At 45.7% G+C, this 12,441-nt stretch overlaps 1 protein-coding gene across 1 annotated transcript; it reads left to right on the top strand.

Moving 5' to 3' along the window:
- Positions 1 to 1,885: 1,885 nt before the first annotated feature.
- On the top strand, positions 1,886 to 12,364 carry LOC104616776 (interleukin-7 receptor subunit alpha-like; the record flags this gene model as incomplete). The annotated part of the gene is made up of 5 exons (XM_010281895.1): positions 1,886 to 2,102; positions 7,645 to 7,783; positions 9,117 to 9,271; positions 10,912 to 11,066; positions 12,106 to 12,364. Coding segments are annotated over exons 1-5 (808 nt in total), but the record flags the coding sequence as incomplete, so codon positions are not given.
- Between the last annotated feature and the right edge of the window lie 77 nt (positions 12,365 to 12,441).

Below are 12,441 nucleotides of genomic sequence, written 5' to 3' on the forward strand. Positions count from 1 at the left end.
TAATTCAATGGAGAGAAATAAATGTATTTAAGGGTTTAATTTAATCTTTTCAATGTCTATGTTAGGATGAGATGAATTATGCTCTCCGCTGGCTAGATGGGAATGAAACATGAAAAGCTCTGTCACAGGAGTATACGCTGTAAATATGTACATATTGACCAATGAATCCAAACCCATTTCTCTGTATCTACCTAGGCTTAGTGCACCTTCAGGGAACGCTTTGGTGGGAATTCTCAAGGTCCCACCACAAGGAGGGACTTGACACAGGTGTGCGAAATGTCCATCTTCCAGGCACCCTCACTGAGATCTCCTGGAAAGGAAGCTATTTCTTCCCATTAAAACAGGGCAGGGGAGCCCAGAAACACCCCCTTGGCTACCCCTTGCCCCTTGTTCAGGGCAGCAAGTGACACTGGAGAACAGTCTTTGATGTCCTGGCAAGAAGGACACTTCTCTGGGCACAAGGGCTAAGCTTTCATAATTTTTGTGAGTGGTTTAAATTATTTCCTTGCAAAGGAAAAATTTGCTGTGGCTTCCATATTGAGTCTCCTTATTATAGTGTCATAATTTTTCTGTTTGCTGGGGCATTGTTACCAGTTTTGCCCTTGGCTTCCTTTACGCCTCCGACATAAAGTTTTTTGATGCAGCCAGCGTTGTGCCAGAGCTTGCTCTTCTCTTTCAGGTCTTCAGCTCACTTGTAGTTAGCCACATCAGTCAGCTGTGTACATGGCCCTGCACTACGCTCTAGTGTGCGTTGGTGTATACAGCCACAGAAAGTGTGTGAAGGAAACATTTAACACCCCGTTATCTTCCACTTTCTGCCTCTGCTTTGTCCAAAGCCTGAAAAATGAGATGTACCACTTTTTGTTCTCAGGAGCTATGTTTTGCGGGATTAGTCTTTTAAATCACAGTTTTCTGGGTAACCATTGCCTTATGTGGGACTTTGTAGAATCAAAGAATGGTTTGGGTTAAAAGAGACCCTTGAAGATCGTCTAGTCCAACCACCCTGCCATGGGCAGGGACAACTTTCACTAGGTCAGGTTGCTCAAAGCCCCCAGTCCAGCCTGTCCTGGAACACTTCCAGTGATGCAGTATACACAATTTCTCTGGGCAACCTGTTCCAGTGCCTCACCAGCCCCGATCATAAAAAATTTGTTCCCTATGTCCAATCTAAATTTATCCTCTTTCTGTTTAGAACTGCTGCCCCTTGTCCTACCACTACAGGCCCTGGTAAAACGTCTCTCACCATCTTTCTTCTAAGCCCCCTTTAAGTCCTGGCAGGCTGCAGTAAGGTGCCCCTGGAGCCTTCTCTTCTCCAGGCTGAACAACCCCAACTCTCTCAGCCTGTCCTCACAACAGAGCTGTTCCATCCCTCTGAGCATTGTTGTGGCCTCCTCTGGACTCGCTCCAACAGGTCCATGTCTTTGCTGTGCTGAGGGCTCCAGAGCTGGACACAGGACTCCAGGTGGGGAGTTGGGGGTCTCACCAGAGCAGATTGGAGGGGCAGAATCCCCTCCCTCAACCTGCTGGCCACGCTGCTTTGGATGACAACACTTAAGGAGTGAGTAACAACAATCACACTTCATGTTTCACAGCTGGAAGAGGTCTCTCCCTTGGACTTGTTTACCTCCATTGAGAGGAGAGTGGATGAGAGGACTAAACCGTGTTCTCAGGGAAATCAGCAGCCAAAACCCCACGATCCAAGCCAGGACCACGGTCCAAGAAATGTGCTCCTGACCCACTGGACTTGACCAGATTCAGCCCAACGAGTCAATGAGCCTGTTCCAGAAGGTCCTTAGTTTTGAAGTGGGAAGCATGTTTCAAAGTAAAAGCTCTGCAAATATCTTCATGCTGGCTTCCTGCTCTCCACCACTAGTCATCCTTGTCGGCATGTTTACATTTCCCCTTGCCTGCGGTCTCTTTATCAGGCAATGGGTTTGTTCTGCGCCTAGTATAAAGTAAGCGAGCACGGGTTTTGCACACACACGTAGTGCACACATGCAGCATGCTCAGGATGACACAGACAAGTACAGTATTGAGCATTTTCGTCTTGTTTCTTCACACCACTTTTGGGGAAAGTGGTTGCACCTCAGCAGATGGTGATGGTGAGTCATTTCATCTTCATCTTTCCACTTGTGCATGATCTTGAAAAACCTGAGTTAAGAGCTCCAAAATGCAACTGCTGGGTTAAATGTGTTAGTGTTTTAGCCTCCAGTCTCTTTCTTTTAGTGCTGGTACCCGAGGTGGATGTGGAGCTGGAGGGTACCTGTTTAACTTAATTCCCAAGTCTGCTTTCCTTGTAACATCCAAATTTGTATGAAATGAGGGAGACCATAGCTGTATGCAGAGGGAATGCAAGATCAGACCTGTTAAACCCTTCTTTTTGTACCTAGTATTCATGTCAGGAGTTATGCCTGGGAGCAGGGACTTCTGCAGTCCATGGTCACTCTGAGTTGCTGTCAAAGAGGGGTGAGGTTCTGGCTTCTCTTGCTTTTGGCAGTTTCCTCCAAAGAAAATGTTTCAATGAACCTCAAACTTGGCCCAAACCGTTCCACTTCAAAAGCCAAACTTTTTCTCTTTTTCTTTAAGCAATTGCATCAGGTGTGTCTGGGGGATAGTCCCAGTCTCCCTCATAGTATGACTGGAGCAGTAACTCAGCCCACCACTACGAGCATTCATCCCTTAGCAAATAATTATAAATTAATTCAACAGTTTAAATTTAGGTTTATTGCAGATTTCATCATCTCATTTAGAGAAGTGAAAATTATTTATCAATCAACATCAAAATAAAAAATCAAAACACAGGGAGCAGCAATAAAACCACTGTTTCAGTCTGCTGTCCCTTTTCTCAAAAAGGAGCTGAAAAATTGGATTTGCAGGTTCAGTCCCAGATCAGCTAAACTCTTACTTGTCTAATACTAAACAAACAGCAGTGACAGAGCTTGTTGCACCGTGTCTGAAGGACATGGGCAGTTGCTCAGGTAATGGTAGTTTTAGGACTCCATTGTTTGGGAACAAAAGAGGAAGATTTGTAGGAAGATAATGGCTGTCTCGCAGGTTGGGAATCTCATTTTCTCCTGCGTCATGTATTATAATACTTTGTATCTATACATAAGTACATACATACATAGGATATGCATGGTAAGTTTTTTAGTTAGAAGAAAATGAGGAGTGGCTAAAAACTGCATCTAACTACCTTTTTTTTCCTACGTGCCTTTTATTTATACAATCTGCAGCTGCTCAGAGCCAGCTTTGGCAAGTAGTTATGGTGGTGAATGGTCAATGCTAGTGATTTATCACTGGTGTCACTGAAATCTTCAGGGCTTCCTGAAAGCAGATGTGACTGGCCCTTCCCTTGTATTGCCACTAACTTCCAGTAAACCAGTTTGTTTAGGATTAAAGACAAACAGATTCAGAAAATCCCTACTGAGCAATTAGCAGCTTTTATGACATCTTTATGAGTCTTGTAGGCTTGGCCAACAAATTAAACAATCCAGGGTAAAACCACCCATGATGGATGTTTGGCTTTCACTCTTCGCCCTTCCAACTTGCCCTGTCTCCTGGCAAAGTACCACCAGCTGACACAGGCATGAGCTCACCCCTTCTTATCGGCAGAGGAGGGAAAAGCTCATTGCAGCACTTGCCTTCATCTTTCCTGGTGGCAGACTGTCTCCCAGGTGCTGTCTCCCAGCCTGGCAGAGGTGGTGGAGGTTCCCTAAGAGAACTGCAAGCAGAGATAAGAAGGGCAGCCACAGAGGTGCAGGAGGGCTTGGACAGGGGTAGCAGGGTCTCATGGGCAGGATGGCTGGTTTCAGTGGTCCTCCTACTCAGACTGTATGGTTTGTCCAACCCACATCGAAATTCTTGCGATTAAAATGAGTTCTGTCTGGATCAGATCAGCATGAGAGATTTCATGTTAGTCTGACTTTGGAAATTTGGTCACTGATCCTGCAGGAGCTTAGCAGTGCCTCTGGTTTCATGCACTGTTGTTAGTACCGGTGGCTTCAGAGCTTAAAGCTGAAGCATGTCCGTAGCCTCGGCTAACACTCCTCTCTTTGTAAAGGCAAAACCGTCCTGCTGGGGGTTGTCCAGGCCCAAGAGACAACCATTTCTGTGAAGGACCTGCCATGGCTGTAGCTACAAGAGAAGTTTTTCTCCCACTAGAATCGCCCCATCTCAAGCCCTGCTTTGATTCAGCAGAGCCAGCCTCAGGGCTCTGCCCGGTCTGGGCTTCTCAAGGGAAAAAATATAATCTTGTAAACTTAATCTTGTAATTGTGTAGAGTCCTTAGCAGCGTAAGTCATGCTGGAGTCATCAAAAGCATTTATGCAGCGTGGTGGTTCAGAGGTTTAGGGAAGAAGTGTAACTGAGGCTACATGCATATTTATGTCAGACAAAAAAATTACCGTCAGCCCATGGAGGAACCATGCCAGAAAAAGCATTTCAAATGGATTGCTTAACACCGTTCATGAGGTTTAATTATCATCTGTTCTATGGTTAGGGAGTTATTTCCATGAATAAGGAACGACGTAATCACAACACGGAAGTTCAGAGTCAAAGAGGTAAAGTCAGTTTTCCTTCCAGTGCGGCACCAAAGGTGCACTACACGGGTTAAACATTAAATGGCTGTTTGAACTGCAAGACAAAAGCTTTTTCTGTCTTTTCCTTTCGCAGTCAGGCTGATAGAGAAGGATTTAAAATTTCTGTCACTTTTCAGCAAAGCAGTAGCAGATAGGTGAAAGATTTTTTCTGATATGCCATTTATTAATATGACGATTATCAGTTTTGTGTGTTTATGTATGCAGTTTGCATACACAGAGAGCACTGAGCAGTCTCTTTTGCTTGTATAAAGGAAGATCAGTCATCCTAATTCAGAAGTTTTAATGTTGTCCTGAGGTAGCTGTAAGTATAAATAAGCCAGTCTCCTGGTAGTTGCATGTAAAGTCTTAGAGAGGCATAAAAGGTGACATATCTGTGCATGCGAGCTTTGGGTGCAACTATCTATATAAAATATGGCTTTCTTACAGATTATTTCAGCTTACTTGTTATCCCCTGAATTTTTAATATATGTATACCTATATGCACACAATTTTACCCACAAACATGTGACTTCATGTAATATACATTTCTGAATACGTATGTCTGCCCAGGTGGCTCCGGGCTGTGTCGGTCAAGACTCTCACCTGTGTGAAATGGCCACAGGGCTCGTTCTAGAGCTGCACTGGCCTCTCTGCCTCTCTCTTGGCTGTGACGGTCGAACAGGGAGTCTCTGTACAGCACTTGCTTCGTCCGTGTCCGTGCCGCACAGGTTGTCCCACCAGCAGTGCTAGTGGAAGACGCCAGGTTTCGCTGTTCTTCAGGGAGAGCGGCGCTCCCCTTGGGACAGACCCCGCCTGAGCTGCGGTGAGAAGGGAAGAGCAGTAATTGCTTCTTAGCACTGGTTGCTCATGGTGGCAAATGGCCACTAAATCTTAGCTCAGGGATAGATCTGCCTCTGGGTTCTGGGTCAGTGCAGCATCGGGTGCTCCCGCCCCTCCTGCTGCCCTCCATGGGTGCTGGTGGCAGTAGCCCCCATCCCAGCCTCTGCCCGCACTGCTTTTGCATTTTTCTCTGCATTCCTGACTGACTTCTGAATTTCTTCTCTTACTCAAAACCCGACTCCAGATGCACCTCAGCTCCGGGGTCAGGAGGAAGCACTGCTGATAGTGACCCTTTGGGGTGACGCTCTTTACTTACATTTTAAAGCAATCAAAAAAACTCTCCCCTGCTTTCTCTCCGATGTCAAACCATGACCATTTTGGATCTTCAGATGTGCTCCCATGCTGGACAAGGTCTGGGTCTCCCTGTATGCTGGCAGGATTGGCCAGGGATCATAGGACATCACGGGCAGGACCATGAATCATGGTATCCAAGCAGCTGGTCACACGTCCGTGATCTGATTCACCCGAGTGTGAGCAGACATGACCATCATTTTCTCTGGGAGGGGTTTTCCATTGGAAATGTTTCCATGGGCATTTTCTCACACTGTTCGTGACTGTGTCACTGATATCCCTGGAGCAGCCAAAGTCTTTTTCTTGCTGCAGCAGGTGTCCCACATGACAAGGGCACGTCTGAGGAGAGGGTAGGAGAGGACAAAGCAGGGGATTGGGAATAGTCCCTGGACATGGGGAAGAGGGTTTTGTATCATCACAGCTACCCTTAACCACTCCTAAAAGGAGACAGAGGCATTCCTAAAAACACTCAAGGGGTCATGGCAGTAACACTTTCCTTGTTTGCTCGGCTAGAGTGGGTGAGATTTCACCCATGAGAAATGAGGCAGTTTCCACCAGAGAGAACTCCTCTCAGAAGTAGCAGGTTTTGCTTCACTGACCTCATACCTGCCAAGTGTAGGACTTGAGACATGTGCTCTGAGTCAAATCATGATTGTTTTATTAGTCATCAAAGCAAATTTGCAGGAAGCCATGCGTTCTGGCAGAAAGTCTAAGCTTTTCCTCCTGAGCCCAAATTTGTGACATTTCAGAAAACTTTGCAGCACAATCAAAATGGGGCTTAATTGCCTCATGACACCAAAATACTTCTGTTTTCCTAAAACCACCCATATAATTTTCCAGTCTTCTCAAGAGCATGGTGACCGATCAGACCTTCACCGCATGGGCAGGGGCAGAGCAGGGGCAGGAGGACGCTGCTCGGGTGCTCTCAGCTGTCTGCAACACGGATGGTCCTGGTGCAGGTGTAGCAATGACAAGTGCCAAGCATGCATCCTCAGCTGTGGGTCTGCCACTTCGGAGGTGCAAGGTGTCTGATGCACTTTCAGGCTTTCCTGAGCTGAAATTCCCGTACAAATAACTCCTGTTGAAACTAGCCCTTGCTCTTGAGCAGACATTAGCCTCAGACATCAGCCTCAGACACCGCTGGCAGTAACCAGGCAGGGTATATCTCCCAATGCACATTTCTGTTTCATTTATTTTCAAGAGTGTTTTGGTCCTTGACTTGAATATTCTGCTTTTCAACAGGCACCATGAATATGTCTTGCTCCCTTTCACATGCCCAAGGATAGAAACCTTTTGTGGTTCCTCATAGGAAAACCTGTTTGAGAAAGTTCTGAGATGATTTCCAGGTGGAGTAGGTCCTACTTTTATCTCAGTATAAAGTTTACCTTTAATTTTTAAAATGAGAATTCCCCTCTCCCTGGCTCAAACTTTGGAGGAATTAAACTGCAGAACGGACGATATATATTCTATGTTTTGTACTTGACAGCGGGACTTCTTCACATAAGTTCCCAGGTTGACATCAGGGCCCCTCTTTACCCATGATTAATAGAAATGAACAGACAGGTGTCTCATCTGACCAAACCATCTGTGTTTTCACCAACTATGTCTTTTCATAGTTCACAGACTGATGATGCAGTGTACCTTCGTGCACGGTAAGTGGGTGGGCCTCACTGGCGTGCAGGGAGAGCAACCTTGAAAGGCACAAGTGGCTTTTAATTTAATTTTGAACAATCTTTCTTTGCGTCTTACGGAAGAGGTGAGTTGGTCCTCTTCCTTTCAGGCAACCACACAAAGAAACATCCTCCTAGGCAATGGAGTTGTAAATCGAATACACTCACGGGTTTGCTTCACTAACGTCCTGCAAATCTCTCTTTAGGGACTTTTGGAGATGATGAACCAGATAATTTTGACATCAACTGCTTCAGCCAGCTGGAATTTAAGGATTCCTATAGCAGCCTGACCTGCAATTTTACTGAGATGCCTCCTCACAACACTAACTACACCCTGGCCCTGTGGTAAGTGCTGTCAGTCCATCCTTTGGTGAACTTCTGGGAAGCTAAATGTTAAGCACCAGTGAGTTACGTTGCCATATGCTGGGAAACAGGAGCAGCAAAGCTAGACAAAATTCTGTTTCAGAGTGTTTTACCAAGTTTGAATACTATATTCAGCAAAGAAGAAGAGTTTTCTGAAACAGAACATAACTCCCTAATAAGAAAAAAAAACAGTTGGAGGGGTCTGTAAAGGGCATTATAACATCTTCAATAGTCCTGATCTTGCCTCTGTTGCTCTGGAACGCTTGCAATTACAGATGTAGCCCAGCATGAACTGAAAGCATTCTTCCTTTAAATTAAATGATATTTAAAAAACCGAACTTACTCCTTATCAAGTGAAAAGTAAAAATATTTTTGGAGAGGCAGATCCTTTCCACAGAAAATTTTTTGGCAAGGAGACTGATTTTATACTGCAGGGAAAATGCTTTTATCTAGGTCAAGACAAAAATTAAACAATTGTCTTCGCACACCCAGACATACAAAAAACACAATAGAATGAGTATGCAAAAACCGAAGAGTTCCCAAATACATCAGTCATCTCCACTTCTCATTGAGGCCTTGAAACTCTTTTCCACCTTTTTTTTAACTGATGGACCTAGCTGAAGAAGCTCAGATTTTGTTTCTTTAGCGTACTTTTGCTTTTCCCTTTGCCTGTTTTTCCTGAAACTGAAAGCTCTGTCGCAACCAGTAAAAGGAGTGGAATTTTTTTTTATTTTGCTATTCAAATCATGACTTAATTTTTTTCCACCTAGCTTATTAGAATTCCTCTGTTTTCATGGGATTTATTCTGGATTTTGACTGAAATTTTATGACAGTCCTCAAACGTGGGAGTTGCACAGATGGAGGAACACACAGATATATTCCCACTTCTGTGCCATACGACTCCTTCATGGCCTGGCTGACTGCTGACCCTGCTACCACTTCAGTCAACAAGAAATTTCTCTTTATCTTCAGTGAGCATCCAAACCTATTGCCCTATATTTAAAAATGGCAGCAGTAATATAATTTTTAAAGATAGAAAGATTTTTAACACATACCTCTTCAATGTAATAATTGCATTTTTTTTCTTGGAGAGCTCCAGGACTCTTATGTGATTCACATCGTTGATTATTGTGCTCAAAGACCACAAGGTAAAACACTATCAATCTTTTAAACTCCTTATTTTCAGGGCATTTTTTCTTATTTCACATGGAGTCTCACCAGTTAACGTAATGTAAAACAAGCAACTGGGATTTGTCCCTTACTATGTTATCATAGGACTGAGAAGAAATTAACGTTGTGTCACTTTGGTCAACAGTACCAAGGAAGACAGCAATTACATGTGCTTCGATATGGAGAAACAGGAAGATGCGTATTTCTTACAATTCACTGATATACTTTCAAATAAAGACATTTGCATGGACTCTGAGATAAAGAGAAGAGTCTGCAGAAGTCTGGTTGTAACTGACATTGGTAAGACACTTAACATTTTGGACATTTTTAAGATATAGGGGTTACTGGGGGAAAAAAACAAAAGTCCAGCACATAGCCTAAGCATCAATCTGGATGACACAGAGGCAGTATAATAGTGTCCTAGCAGGGCATGTAGCCTGGATCAGGGTGTTCCCCTTGCTTCACAGCCAAACATGATTAACCTCCATTCCAAATGTGCAGCTGAATTCTGGCTTATTGTATCACTCTGCCCAGACCTGGACATAGACCAAATCATGCACATGGAGGAAGGTGCTGCTCCCGAGCACGGATGAACTCTGCTTGAACCGCTTGAGCAGGGACATTTTGTGCATCTCTTACCAGGGAATGGTCAGTTTCAGGACTGACCACCCCAAGTCTAGTGTGAGCTCGGTAGCACAGGGACCACAAGGTTGCAAGATCTCACTTTTTCACATCTTGCTTCTTGGTGGAACCTGTTGTCTGAATGAGGTTCTCAGGCACTCTGCAGTGCAGAAGGGACACCGAGAACCCATGAATGGGCTCATCAAAGCCATGTTGGGGACCTCCCTGAGCCAAGAAATAGGGAACCTGGGGGAAGAGGGCCTCCTTAGGACTTACTGTCTTGGGAGCTGTTCTCGTTCGAGGGCTGCAGAGAAGCCCATGTAGGGCTCTGTTCTGCTCTGATGCCACATTGCTTTGCCTTCTTTTGGCAATAGGCACTGTGACATCCCTGAAACACTTCTGCCTCAGTCCAATGGTTTTATAATAATCTTACATTACCTTTCAGTTTATGGGCCAGCCTGGACCATCTCTGGTGTTCTCTCCTCTAGTAAACTGAGAGCTCTGCATGGAAAGATTAAGTATTTGGGGGCTGCAGAAGGAGCGGGCATAGTTTCTGGCTATATGCATTTTCCTGAGAGGAGAGAGGTGTGGGCTCTGTTTCTGTGGGAGAGCTGATGTACTTTACATGGCACATTCAGTACGCATCAGTGGCACAAACACAGGGCCCTGCAGACCTTAGGCACATCCAGCTCTGGCAGAGCCTGGGGAGAGTCCTGAGGGCTGCATTTTTGGACTTGATGTACTTGCATGGATGGTCATTTGACAGTCTCCTGCAGACCAGGGCAGGTGTGGGTTCATAGCAAGGGCCTGGAGCCATAGCCCCCTCTGCTATGTCTAGCACTGTCATACTTTGTCCCGTCCTCTGTCCCACCGCCCTGACAGCCACCAGCAGTTGTACCCGTACCCGGTTTGCTACCCAGTGCCTTCCTCCCAGAACAGTGATGGGTTTTGCCATGGGGTCTCCGTCTCAGAGCACTGCTTAGAAGCAGTGAATTCCAGGTCTTCAAGCAGTGCTACCGCAGGGGTGGCATGCTCAGGAATTGTTTTCCAAGACTAAATGTCACATCCCTAGGAAGTACCATCCCTGACTGGTCACACTGCTGCTCCAGCAGGTCAAAACCAAGCCCCTCATAGGTCCAAGGTGTAAGGACAACCTGATGCTCAGCATGAGGCTGGCCCAGCTCAGGCCAGCCTTTGCGCAGGATAGGTCACCCTGCAGGGGCTGTAACTTGAAGTGGACTCTTTTTTTACTTTTCAAAACCTGTTTATTTTGTAGTAACTTCTACTCCTGTTACATCCTGTTTTGTTATCATTTGCAGTTAAGCCTGAAGTACCATTTGATATAAATATCACATACCAAAAGGAGGCGAATGAGTATCTTATCCATTATAGTACACCACACTCATGGAAGAAATACTTAAAAGACAAATTAATACACCAAATAGCCTATCGGCATGAAGAAGGTACTTGGAAGGTAAGTGATGATGTATTGGTGAGCTCACATGAATTTCCAAAATTAAACGTTATCAGAAATACCAGTGTCATGTAAAAACCCTCAAGTCCACATTTCTACAATTCTCCAGCTGAAAACTTGGAAAGGTGCAATATTTGGCATTTGGAAATTTCATCAGTACAATTCTAGACCGACAGCACCCATGTCTGTTAGGCACTTATCTGGGCTAATGAAGTGTCATTCACGTGGGCTTTGCAGTGGAAAGGGAGGACATAATGTTAACAGGCCACCCTAAGTGTTTGCGTGGCTTGCTCTTTGTTCTGGTTTTGCTCTGATTTTCGGTGCTCATCAGTCATTGAATCATTGGACCCCTTTTCTTAGTTAGCAACAGTTTCTTCGTGTCCTTTTTCACGGAGCCTCTCCAGCAGCCCCGCAGCTCTCGCACGCTCAGACCGTTTTGGGGCTGCGACTGCCCGTGCACTGTGTCTGGTTTGGGCCGCCCGGCTGCCGGGACCTCCGTGTCCCCCCTCACAAGGGCGGCCGCGCAGATACGAGTCCAGATGGGGCGTGTTTGAAAGCGTGGACTTTGGCTGGTTTTTACAGTGGGAGCAGAAGAAAAGGATTCAGGCAACCAAATACACTGAAATGAAGAGCACCGGAGCTGCACTGTGGGATTTCAGCTTCTTTCCTGCAGATGCTCTTTCAGAAGCTGTCTTTTTAGTCCTCACAAATGCATTTTTCCCCTCTCTCTTCTGAGACTTCCCAAGGAAGTGTATATTTCCCACTGCAGTGTCGGCAGTAGCGAAGCACAGTTAATAACTTCAACTGTTTTCCAAAGAGCTTTTACCCAGCATTAGTCTCCTTCTCGGTACGGTCTGGACTGCCTTGCTGTCAAACTAGACCGATGGCATGGTGACCGCCTGTGTAATAACCAAAGGCACTGAGCAAACAGCACAGTTCTGCAGGGATGCACCTGATCTCACACATTTTGCTGAAACTCAAAGATACTTTTCCTGTGTCTTCCAGAAAAATAATTGGACTTTTTTGCGTGTGTGTTTAGACAATAGAGTCGCCATACCTTCAGGTAAAATTGCTGGGGAAAAACCTTGAAAACGATGCATCGTATGAGGTGAAAATACGTTCGGAGCCCAATGGAGATTATTTTAAGGGCATGTGGAGCGAATGGAGCACTTCCAAGAGCTTCAGGACTGCAAGGGAGCAGCACTCCACAGAGAGCTGTAAGAGCAGAAACCGCTTTGGCCCACCTGAGCAGAGCAGAGCTCGGTGTTCCCCGCTCCCCGGCCAGCCTGGCAGCAAGAGTGCCGAGAGCACGGCGGGGAGAGCCCACGGCCGCGGCAGGGTCCCCCCGCAGAGGCACCGGGCGCCCCAGGGGCGA

The sequence above is a fragment of the Phaethon lepturus genome, unplaced genomic scaffold (genome assembly GCF_000687285.1).
Source record: "Phaethon lepturus isolate BGI_N335 unplaced genomic scaffold, ASM68728v1 scaffold14642, whole genome shotgun sequence".
Lineage (NCBI taxonomy): Eukaryota > Metazoa > Chordata > Aves > Phaethontiformes > Phaethontidae > Phaethon > Phaethon lepturus.